At 40.7% G+C, this 12,239-nt stretch overlaps 1 protein-coding gene and 6 non-coding genes across 8 annotated transcripts; all 7 read left to right on the top strand.

The window, feature by feature from the left end:
- The first annotated feature begins 2,944 nt into the window (after positions 1–2,944).
- Positions 2,945–3,031, top strand: trnastop-uca (transfer RNA opal suppressor (anticodon UCA)). Its single transcript has one exon. It is a non-coding gene; the product is annotated as a tRNA-Sec (tRNA).
- A 1,001-nt stretch (positions 3,032–4,032) lies between these two features.
- Positions 4,033–4,119, top strand: trnastop-uca (transfer RNA opal suppressor (anticodon UCA)). Its single transcript has one exon. It is a non-coding gene; the product is annotated as a tRNA-Sec (tRNA).
- A 997-nt stretch (positions 4,120–5,116) lies between these two features.
- On the top strand, positions 5,117–5,203 carry trnastop-uca (transfer RNA opal suppressor (anticodon UCA)). The gene has a single exon. It is a non-coding gene; the product is annotated as a tRNA-Sec (tRNA).
- Positions 5,204–6,204: 1,001 nt separating this feature from the next.
- Positions 6,205–6,291, top strand: trnastop-uca (transfer RNA opal suppressor (anticodon UCA)). Its single transcript has one exon. It is a non-coding gene; the product is annotated as a tRNA-Sec (tRNA).
- A 997-nt stretch (positions 6,292–7,288) lies between these two features.
- On the top strand, positions 7,289–7,375 carry trnastop-uca (transfer RNA opal suppressor (anticodon UCA)). Its single transcript has one exon. It is a non-coding gene; the product is annotated as a tRNA-Sec (tRNA).
- A 1,632-nt stretch (positions 7,376–9,007) lies between these two features.
- On the top strand, positions 9,008–9,094 carry trnastop-uca (transfer RNA opal suppressor (anticodon UCA)). The gene has a single exon. It is a non-coding gene; the product is annotated as a tRNA-Sec (tRNA).
- Positions 9,095–9,254: 160 nt separating this feature from the next.
- On the top strand, positions 9,255–10,972 carry mrpl28 (mitochondrial ribosomal protein L28). 2 transcript variants are annotated; one of them, XM_067451120.1, is made up of 6 exons: positions 9,255–9,393; positions 9,612–9,913; positions 10,006–10,158; positions 10,306–10,440; positions 10,544–10,630; positions 10,721–10,972. In XM_067451120.1, exons 2-6 carry the CDS (start codon positions 9,626–9,628, stop codon positions 10,814–10,816), a joined length of 759 nt encoding a protein of 252 aa, XP_067307221.1. In that variant the 5' UTR covers positions 9,255–9,393; positions 9,612–9,625; the 3' UTR covers positions 10,817–10,972. The 2 variants fall into 2 exon arrangements, with proteins under 2 accessions (XP_067307221.1, XP_067307220.1); XM_067451119.1 differs by having other exon boundaries at positions 10,541–10,630.
- The last annotated feature ends 1,267 nt before the right edge of the window (positions 10,973–12,239 follow it).

Below are 12,239 nucleotides of genomic sequence, written 5' to 3'. Positions count from 1 at the left end.
TCTGTTTTTAACACAGATCAGTCACTCATTTGCATCCCTAGTGGTTTGATTTCACATGGTAACTCAAAATAGCGAAAAAGGTTCCCTTTGGTTGTACTGCTAAAGCGTTGTTTGAAAGATCCAGATGTACAACGCTGTCTGAGAACAAGGTGTCATTCGATTGTCCTCTTTATTTATTGATAACTTAAACATGTTTGTGAGGACGAGAGAGAGAGAGAGAGAGAGAGAGAGATTGTGTGTCTCTTTGTAGCCTTTTTACAACAGGGTGATGTCGTATCCTGTTACGTTTATGCATTTTCATTTTTGGAATTTAAAATTGATGTTTCTGCTGACTGTATGTTTTCCTCTATCAATTACTCTAGGCATATGATTTTTATTAGGACAAGCACTATGATTTTCATATTTATCAATCACAGTTGGCATTTGTTGTGTGCTTGTTATTCTGGAGCATTTTTTGTTCTCTCTTTGTTTTTTTTTGGAATTCCCAAAAGCTGAAATGTCAGTTCATTGTAGTAGACGAATATGAAACTGAATAAAATGGTGTGAATGACCTTACAAGGGAATGCTACAAGAAATTATGAATTATTATTCTTTATTGTTTGCAAATTTTTATCTCTGATGGACATGGAATGTTCCTGTAACTAGAGTCTGTGCACATCATTATGATATAATGCAATAAGTGAGCGTGAAACTGAACATTTTCAAATCTGTCAATGGAATTTTCTGTAATAAAGTGCGTACACATATAAACACTCACTATTATGTTGAGATGGGGCGATAATTATTTTTTCAACTTCATGGGCGGCACATTAGTATTTCGTCATTCTAATATGATTGTGTTCTTATTGTCCATTTGTCACTTCACTATATCACATACCAGGAGGAGTGGTGTTTGTCTCCTTTTTTTGTAGTGTCTTCCATCGTTTACAAAGGATAAAAGTTTTGTTCATTACAAACGTTCTATGATCTTTATCCAAGTACTGACTAAAGTGTAAAGGTTTGTGTTTATTCTTAAAAGCATCATCTCAGTCAGATCACCATTTACTTGTTACTTTAGTCAGATATGTACTGGTGATGGTTTCTACAGTATTCGTTTGTATGACACGTGAGGACAGTTCTGCAATTATTCCCACATACACTTTCTGGTAAACAATTTCAATAGAAAACTGAACACGCAAGTTCCCTGTAGTGTGAGACAAGCAAAATGTAGGTGTGGTTCTGAGAAGGTGCAAATGCTCTGCCTATGACTGTCTGTTTTCAAGATTTCTTGCCTGAAGCCTTAAAAGCTTCAAGAATATTTGAAAATTATGAAGTGAATGTGTGCCATTGTACAGTGAAGATCTGGAACGGATGCTATTCTTGAGTGAACCATTTTCATGTACTGCATTTTTTTTATGTTGCATAATTTATTTACTGGCAAAATAAAAAGAAAATATTATTTGATGAGTGAGGCTGATGTGTTAATTATTTTTTCATTTTTTCTTCTTTTTTTTGGATCTGTTTCCACAGCAACTGGAACAAATAAAAGGCAATGCCATAAACACTGCAACAAAATGAAGTTTTTTTTCAGATTCAGATTGAATATGTGAATATGCCATTAAAAATATGATATTTACATTAGTTATGTTTTATATATATACTGATCAGACATAACATTTTGACCACCTTCCTAATATTGTGTTGGTTCCCTTTTTGTTGCCCTGACCCACTGAGGCATGGACTCCACTAGACCCCTGAAGGTGTGCTGTGGTATCTGGCACCAAGATGTCAGCAGAAGATCCTTTAAGTCCTATAAGTTGTGAGGTGGGGCCTTCGCAGATCTGACTTGTTTGTTTAGCACATCTCACAGATGCTCGATTGGAATGAGATCTTGTGAATTTGGAAGCCAAGTCAACACATCAAACTCATGGTTGTGCTTCTCAAACCATTCCTGAACCATTAATGCTTTGTAGCAGGGTGCATTATCCTGCTGAAAGAGACCACAGTCGCCAGGGAATATGAAAGGGTGTACATGGTCTGTAACAATGCAGTAGACAATAGGTGGTACATGTCAAAACATCCAAATGGATGGCAGGACCCAAGCTTTCCCAGCAGAACATTGCCAAAAGCATCACACTGCCTCCACTGGTTTACCTTCTTCCCATAGTGCATCCTAGTGTCATGTGTTCCCCAAGTGATGCACACGCACTCGGCCATCCACATGATGTAAAAGAAAACGTGATTCATCAGATAGGGCCACCTTCTTCAATTGCTCCGTGGTCCAGTTCTGATGCTCACCTGTCCATTGTTGGCTCTTTCAGTGGTGGACAGGGGTCAGCATGAGCACCTTGACTGGTCTGCGGCTATGCAGCCCCATACTGAACAAACTGCGATGCAATGTGTATTCTGACACCTGTCTATTAGAACCAATATTAACTTCTTTAGAAATCTGAGCTCCAGTAGCTCGTCTGTTTGATCAGACCACACAGGCCAGCCTTCACTCCCCAGGTGCATCAATGACAGCCATGACCCTGTCGCCGGTTCACCACTGTTCCTTCTTTGGAGCACTTTTGATAGATACTGATCACTGGAGATCGGGAACACTCCACAAGAGCTGCAGTTTTGGAGATGCTCTGACCCAGTCGTCTAGCCATCACAATTTGTTTGAAGTCCCAGTAAAGAATGATTAACAAAGCAATAAAATATGCAACAAAGAATGTGAAACTCCGCCCCAGATTTGAACCAATAGCAAGAAACTAATTTGCATGTGGTGCAACACTGGGTTTGATGTAGTATTTCTACGCATTTCGTGTTTCCATAAACTTCATACTGTAGGAAGGATTAATATGTCATGACCTAATGATGATACGCTGTTAAATACAGTTTCACAAATAAAACTCACCGTAAAAGTAACACATAGCACAGCAGCGACCTTTATATAGGAGTCAATACAACCCTCTGAAACGCCCGGATGAACCTCGGTGGTCCGGGGTGCAGGCTTCAAACCTGTAGCTGCCTAGCGGCAGAGTGGTTCAATTCCACCTTTCGGGCGTCCAGAAAGGAACCTTACCAAAATATTATTTTAATAATATTGTATAAAAATGCTATATGATTTTAGACCACTGCGAGAACTGCTAAGGTAGGTGGTAGGCTACTTGTCAAAGTAACATCCACATGGATGGCAGGACCAGCAGAACATTGCCCAAAGCATCACACAGCCTCTGCCGGCTTGCTTTCTTCCCATAGTGCATCCTGGTGCCATGTGTTCTCCAGGTAAGCAACGCACACGGACCCAGACCCGGCCATCCACGTGATGTAAAAGAAAACGTGATTCATCAGATCAGGCCACCTTCTTCAATTGCTCCGTGGTTCAGTTTTGATGCTCACCTGTCCACTGTTGGGCCTTTCAGTGGTGGACAGGGGTCAGCATGAGCACCTTGCGGCTATACAGCCCCATACTTAACAAATTACAATGCAATGTGTATTCTGACACCTGTCTATTAGAACCAATATTAACTTCTTTAGCAATTTGAGCTACAGTAACTTGTCTGTTTGATTATACCACACAGGCCAGCCTTCACTCCCCACGTGCATCAATGAGCCTTGGCCACTCAAGACCCTGTCACCGGTTCACCACTGTTCCTTCCTTAGACCACTTTTGATAGATACTGATCACTGGAGATCGGGAACACCCCACAAGAGCTGCAGTTTTGGAGATGCTCTGACCCAGTCGTCTAGCCATTACAATTTGTTTGAAGTCCCAGTAAAGAATGATTAACAAAACAATAAAATATGCAACAAAGAATGTGAAACTCCGCCCCAGATTTGAACCAATAGCAAGAAACTAATTTGCATGTGGTGCAACACTGGGTTTGATGTAGTATTTCTACGCATTTCGTGTTTCCATAAACTTCATACTGTAGGAAGGATTAATATGTCATGACCTAATGATGATACGCTGTTAAATACAGTTTCACAAATAAAACTCACCGTAAAAGTAACACATAGCACAGCAGCGACCTTTATATAGGAGTCAATTCAACCCTCTGAAACGCCCGGATGAACCTCGGTGGTCCGGGGTGCAGGCTTCAAACCTGTAGCTGCCTAGCGGCAGAGTGGTTCAATTCCACCCTTCGGGCGTCTAGAAAGGAACCTTATAAAAATGTTATTTTAATAATATTGTTTTAAAATGCTATATTATTTTTGATCACTGCGAGAACTGCTTAGGTAGGTGGTACTTGTCAAAGTAACATCCACATGGATGGCAGGACCAGCAGAACATTGCCCAAAGCATCACACAGCCTCTGCCGGCTGGCCTTCGTCCCATAGTGCATCCTGGTGCCATGTGTTCTCCAGGTAAGCAACGCACACGGACCCAGACCCGGCCATCCACGTGATGTAAAAGAAAACGTGATTCATCAGATCAGGCCACCTTCTTCAATTGCTCCGTGGTCCATTTCTGATGCTCACCTGTCCACTGTTGGGCCTTTCAGTGGTGGACAGGGGTCAGCATGAGCACCTGGACTGGTCTGCGGCTATGCAGCCCCATACTGAACAAACTGCGATGCAATGTGTATTCTGACACCTGTCTATTAGAACCAATATTAACTTCTTTAGAGATTTGAGCTCCAGTAGCTCGTCTGTTTGATCAGACCACACAGGCCAGCCTTCACTCCCTAGGTGCATAAATGACAGCCATGACCCTGTCGCCGGTTCACCACTGTTCCTTCTTTGGAGCACTTTTGATAGATACTGATCACTGGAGATCGGGAACACCCCACAAGAGCTGCAGTTTTGGAGATGCTCTGACCCAGTCGTCTAGCCATTACAATTTGTTTGAAGTCCCAGTAAAGAATGATTAACAAAACAATAAAATATGCAACAAAGAATGTGAAACTCCGCCCCAGATTTGAACCAATAGCAAGAAACTAATTTGCATGTGGTGCAACACTGGGTTTGATGTAGTATTTCTACGCATTTCGTGTTTCCATAAACTTCATGCTGTAGGAAGGATTAATATGTCATGACCTAATGATGATACGCTGTTAAATACAGTTTCACAAATAAAACTCACCGTAAAAGTAACACATAGCACAGCAGCGACCTTTATATAGGAGTCATTTCAACCCTCAGGAACGCCCGGATGAACCTCTGTGGTCCGGGGTGCAGGCTTCAAACCTGTAGCTGCCTAGCGGCAGAGTGGTTCAATTCCACCTTTCGGGCGTCCAGAAAGGAACCTTACCAAAATATTATTTTAATAATATTGTATAAAAATGCTATATGATTTTAGACCACTGCGAGAACTGCTAAGGTAGGTGGTAGGCTACTTGTCAAAGTAACATCCACATGGATGGCAGGACCAGCAGAACATTGCCCAAAGCATCACACAGCCTCTGCCGGCTTGCCTTCTTCCCATAGTGCATCCTGGTGCCATGTGTTCTCCAGGTAAGCAACGCACACGGACCCAGACCCGGCCATCCACGTGATGTAAAAGAAAACGTGATTCATCAGATCAGGCCACCTTCTTCAATTGCTCCGTGGTTCAGTTTTGATGCTCACCTGTCCACTGTTGGCTCTTTCAGTGGTGGACAGGGGTCAGCATGTGCACCTTGCGGCTATACAGCCCCATACTTAACAAATTACAATGCAATGTGTATTCTGACACCTGTCTATTAGAACCAATATTAACTTCTTTAGCAATTTGAGCTACAGTAACTTGTCTGTTTGATTATACCACACAGGCCAGCCTTCACTCCCCACGTGCATCAATGAGCCTTGGCCACTCAAGACCCTGTCACCGGTTCACCACTGTTCCTTCCTTAGACCACTTTTGATAGATACTGATCACTGGAGATCGGGAACACCCCACAAGAGCTGCAGTTTTGGAGATGCTCTGACCCAGTCGTCTAGCCATTACAATTTGTTTGAAGTCCCAGTAAAGAATGATTAACAAAACAATAAAATATGCAACAAAGAATGTGAAACTCCGCCCCAGATTTGAACCAATAGCAAGAAACTAATTTGCATGTGGTGCAACACTGGGTTTGATGTAGTATTTCTACGCATTTCGTGTTTCCATAAACTTCATACTGTAGGAAGGATTAATATGTCATGACCTAATGATGATACGCTGTTAAATACAGTTTCACAAATAAAACTCACCGTAAAAGTAACACATAGCACAGCAGCGACCTTTATATAGGAGTCAATTCAACCCTCTGAAACGCCCGGATGAACCTCGGTGGTCCGGGGTGCAGGCTTCAAACCTGTAGCTGCCTAGCGGCAGAGTGGTTCAATTCCACCCTTCGGGCGTCTAGAAAGGAACCTTATAAAAATGTTATTTTAATAATATTGTTTTAAAATGCTATATTATTTTTGATCACTGCGAGAACTGCTTAGGTAGGTGGTACTTGTCAAAGTAACATCCACATGGATGGCAGGACCAGCAGAACATTGCCCAAAGCATCACACAGCCTCTGCCGGCTTACCTTCGTCCCATAGTGCATCCTGGTGCCATGTGTTCTCCAGGTAAGCAACGCACACGGACCCAGACCCGGCCATCCACGTGATGTAAAAGAAAACGTGATTCATCAGATCAGGCCACCTTCTTCAATTGCTCCGTGGTCCATTTCTGATGCTCACCTGTCCACTGTTGGGCCTTTCAGTGGTGGACAGGGGTCAGCATGAGCACCTGGACTGGTCTGCGGCTATGCAGCCCCATACTGAACAAACTGCGATGCAATGTGTATTCTGACACCTGTCTATTAGAACCAATATTAACTTCTTTAGAGATTTGAGCTCCAGTAGCTCGTCTGTTTGATCAGACCACACAGGCCAGCCTTCACTCCCTAGGTGCATAAATGACAGCCATGACCCTGTCACCGGTTCACCACTGTTCCTTCCTTAGACCACTTTTGATAGATACTGATCACTGGAGATCGGGAACACCCCACAAGAGCTGCAGTTTTGGAGATGCTCTGACCCAGTCGTCTAGCCATTACAATTTGTTTGAAGTCCCAGTAAAGAATGATTAACAAAACAATAAAATATGCAACAAAGAATGTGAAACTCCGCCCCAGATTTGAACCAATAGCAAGAAACTAATTTGCATGTGGTGCAACACTGGGTTTGATGTAGTATTTCTACGCATTTCGTGTTTCCATAAACTTCATACTGTAGGAAGGATTAATATGTCATGACCTAATGATGATACGCTGTTAAATACAGTTTCACAAATAAAACTCACCGTAAAAGTAACACATAGCACAGCAGCGACCTTTATATAGGAGTCAATACAACCCTCTGAAACGCCCGGATGAACCTCGGTGGTCCGGGGTGCAGGCTTCAAACCTGTAGCTGCCTAGCGGCAGAGTGGTTCAAATCCACCCTTCGGGCGTCTAGAAAGGAACCTTATAAAAATGTTATTTTAATAATATTGTTTTAAAATGCTATATTATTTTTGATCACTGCGAGAACTGCTTAGGTAGGTGGTACTTGTCGAAGTAACATCCACATGGATGGCAGGACCAGCAGAACATTGCCCAAAGTATCACACAGCCTCTGCCAGCTTTCCTTCCCATAGTGCATCCTGGTGCCATGTGTTCCCCAAGAAAGCAACGCATGCATTTGGCGCCCTGGTCCAGTTCTGATGCTCACTGTTGGCACATTCGGCAGTGGACGGGGTCAGCATGAGGACCTTGACTAGCCTGTGGCTATGCAGCCCCATATGCAGCTAAATTAATGTGAAACTCCACCTTGAACCAACAGCAAGAAAGCAAATTACATGTGTTGCAAACTTTAATGTAGGATTTCTATGTGTTTCCATAAACTTTACTGGGAGAGGGATTAATATGTTATGACCTGATGATATGCTGTTAAATACAGTTTCACAAATAAAACGTTACACATAGCACAGCAGTGACCTTTAAATAGGAGTCGTTTCAATATTTTTAAATAGCTGGAAGAACCTTAGTGGTCTGGGGTGCAGACTTCAAACCAGCTGCTGCCTTTCATCAGAATGGGTCAATTCCTCCATTTGGGTGTCTAGAAAGGAAACTGAAAAAAAAGAGCTGCAGTTTTGGAGATGCTCTGACCCAGTCCTCTAGCCATCACAATTTGGACCTTGTCAAACTCGCTCAGATTCTTACTCTTGTCCATTTTTCCTGCTTCTAACAAATCAACTTTGAGGAAAAATGTTCACTTGCTGCCTAATATATCCCACCCACTAACAGTTGCCGTGATGAAGAGATAATCAGTGTTATTCACTTCAACTGTCAGTGGCAAAATAATGTTATGCCTGATCGGTGTGTGTGTGTGTGTGTGTGTGTGTGTGTATATATATATATATATATATATATATATATATATATATATATATATATATATATATATATATATATATATATATATATATACACACACACACACACACACACACACACACACACACACACACACACACACACACACACACACACACACACACACACATACCGATCAGGCATAACATTATTGCCACTGACAGTTGAAGTGAATGTGTATGTATAGCCTATATATAGCCTAAAGAAATTGGTTGTGAATTAGATATTTATTAGTATTAAATTGAATTAAGTTAGTGATAGTTGAAACTTTAGAACGGTTCTCTAAGCTGAATATCTATTGTTTGACTAGAAAAAGATACTACATAAATAAGAAAAACAAATTCTAGAAAAACAATATACCATGCCTGATTTGTTTGAAGTTCTAGCGAAGAATAAAACAATAAAATATGCAACAAAGAATGTGAAACTCCGCCCCAGGTTTGAACCAATGGCAAGAAACTAATTTGCATGTGGTGCAACACTGGGTTTGATGTAGTATTTCTACGCATTTCGTGTTTCCATAAACTTCATTACTGTGGGAGGGATTACTATATCATAACCTAATGATGATACGCTGTTAAATACAGTTTCACAAATATACTCACCGTAGAAGTAACACATAGCACAGCAGAGACCTTTATATAGGAGTTGTTTCGACAACTTGAAGTGCCCGGATGAACCTCGGTGGTCCGGGGTGCAGGCTTCAAACCTGTAGCTGCCTAGCGGCAGAGTGGTTCAATTCCACCTTTCGGGCGTCCCGACAGGGAAAAATAAGATGTGTAATTTTAATAAGATTGTGTACAAAACTTATATTATTTTAGACAACCACGAGAACAACGTTTTTTAAACCCGGAAGCTCAGCCCGTGAAAACCACCAATCAACGCAGTAAACAGTCCACTGAACCAATCGCAGTTCTCACACTAGTATCCGTCATAGGAAATGACGTTTGGTGCCCTTGGTTAACTGTACAGCGTGTGCTGGACTGAGAGGCTAGCAGGCTTAAACTTATCATGTAACATTAAATTAAACGTTCTCAGATTGCTTCAGTCACCGGTAAGAATATTGAATTGTATAACGTTACACTTTTTTGCTTATAGTTATTATATTTGCACTTTTTAGATTTGTATATTATAAAGCAAATATTTGCATCTTAGCTTGCATTTTTGTAGCTTATCAGATAGTTTAAAATGTGTGTGTTGTGTAGATACAATAATATATATGTATGTATTTATTTTTGTACATTGTGTAATGCATGGACCCTTCTTTCTAAGGTTTGTCCAACAAAATGCCTCTACACAAGTATCCACCAAAAATATGGGAAGCCCTGAAGCTGCAGACGGGCATCTATTCCCGTCTACCCCAGCACTACCTGCGCTCTCTGCAGGACACAACCCCTCCTACTCCAGTGCACTGGAAACCTCTGGGTGTCAAATACAGAGTCAATCCTGAAACTGGACACAGAGAGCGGGTCCAGGATGTGCCTATCCCAGTTTATTATCCGCCAGAGTCACAGGATGGACTCTGGGGTGGAGAAGGCTGGATATCTGGCTTTAGATATGCCAAAGGTGACAAGGTGAGACCAAAGAGAGAACAACTCTAATGCTGAATTTAAGTTGATGTGAATATTAACCCCCTATTTTTATATGATATGAATGATGGCATCAGCTTTCTACAAGACTGCGCAAAACCTGGAAGCCCCAGTTGTTTAAAAGAGAGCTATACAGTGAGATCCTCGACCAAAAGTTCACTGTAACAGTCACGTCGCGCACACTGGACCTTATTGATGCCGCTTTTGGCTTTGACTTCTACATTCTGAAGGTGAGAATCCTCACTAGTCACTATTATACAAAATTACAATAATTCTATATAATAATACATGTTTATAACCTAATATTTAAAATTGTTTTATTTATTGTATATGTACATTTTTTGTAAAACCGTTTTTGTGTCCGTATCTTAAATCAGACCCCAAAGCAAGATTTGAACTCCAAGTTCGGAATGGATCTAAAACGTGCAATGCTTTTACGCCTGGCCCGGAAAAACACGGATCTGTTTCCTGATGATCCGTCCCGCAGGGAGAAAATCTACAACCGCTACAAGGTGAGATAAGTTGATTACGGGATGTATATTTTGCTGCCTAAGGTGTTGATAATCAGCCTGTATGTTTTCTTCCATTTGCCTTTCTCACATTTCTTTAAAGCAGCAGTTTGAGATCGCAGAGGAAGAGGCTGAATGGGTGGGATTGAGTCTGGAGGAAGCAGTAGAGAAACAGAGACTACTGGAAAAGAAGGTAATGAAATGAACAGGACTGTGAAAGATGGGCACTGCATGTCCGCTCACTGTCATCGGATAAATCTTTCTCCATTTTTTTCTTTCTTAGGATCCAGAGCCTCTCCACAAGAGTTTGGTAAAGCAGTTTGTGGAGGAGCTCACCATTAAGAAGCTCTCGGAGCCTCAGATTGTGGAGAAAAAATGATGACGTTCGCTTCTCTGCCATTCTCCATGTCTGTCATACAGTCTGAAGAATTTATTTATTTGTATGTCACCAACATCACCAACAACTATGTGCTTGTATTCTGTAAATATCTCATTTATACTTAATAATAAATTGATTCAGAGATGCATTTTCCAATCTGACTGGAATACCTTATTTTTCTGGCTGTGTTTGTAAAACGGGAACAGCATATTTTTCTAACGTTCTAGGAAAGTTCTCTAGGTTCTATTTTTGTGTAGCCATTAACTAATATTCTCAGTGAACATATTAGGGAGTTTTTTTATTTTTATGAGAATTTATACAGAATGTTCTCTAATGGCTATTTTTAGTTTTTTTTTTTTAAGTTTTTTTAACCATCAGAACACTCTGGGAACCTGGTTAGCTGGATGCTACATAATGAGGATGTTTATTACTATACAATTTAAAACAGTCTATTTCCTTTTATGCTATTGCACGTTACACAACAGGTAGTTCTGGTTACCGAATTAGTTTAAATAATTCCTCTAGTCTAGAGCGTATTTAGGAAAGTTGTGTGAATTAGTGATTATGATTTCAGTGACACATTCTGCAAGCTGCATATTTACACCAGTATGTGGCGCCAAGTGACTATTTATGAATTAATCATTGAATTACTCAACCGATTCATTCAAAGATAGAAACTAAACGCCATTACTGCCATTATTGTATTGCCAAAGAATATTGGTGCGTCCCAATTCGCATACTATCCATCCCAAATCGTAGTATGTTGAAAAGTGTATTTCAAAGATACCCAGATGGTCTAATATTTCCAGTAAGAATTTGAAGTGCAGCTCGACACTCACTCTAACGGGTAATATTGCCCGCAACCCATTGCAAGTTGGTCGAGGACAACTTTTAAATGACAATATCCTGGCCGGACTACTGTTGTCAGTGATATAAGTATTTGAAATTAATATGATTTCTTAATGTCTAGTGACATATCCCTATCAGGGCCATTTTATGATTAATTGAACTACATTTCTTACATACAGTTCCTTTAACCCTTAAAGACCTAGAACACTTTTGAGCGCCTGACGTACCTCTACTTTTCTTTGTTTTTCTCACACATTCTAGCAGTTAGTATAAGTGCCATATATCATTTTAAACAGGAGAACCTGATGTTTCCATCTAACTCATCTGATGTCCTAATTTTACATTTGTTTATTCTGAGAATGGAGTAAATTAATATAATTTTAAGAAAAAGGGCAGCAAAAATGTATTTTTACTGTGAACTCAAACAGAACTTCATGAAGTTTGGATTTTTTTCCTTTTAGAGAAAGGACTTGGACTTGGTTTAGACTTCCAGATGAAATTATGTCTACATGTAACAATCACTCAGCAAGTTATAGCCATTTATTGCAATATTATTCTAGCCGTTTCTAGGTTT

This window comes from Pseudorasbora parva, chromosome 8 (assembly GCF_024679245.1).
Source record: "Pseudorasbora parva isolate DD20220531a chromosome 8, ASM2467924v1, whole genome shotgun sequence".
Taxonomy (NCBI): Eukaryota; Metazoa; Chordata; class Actinopteri; order Cypriniformes; family Gobionidae; genus Pseudorasbora; species Pseudorasbora parva.
Note: the sequence above shows the minus strand (reverse complement) of the source record. Positions and strands in the feature narration are given on the sequence as shown.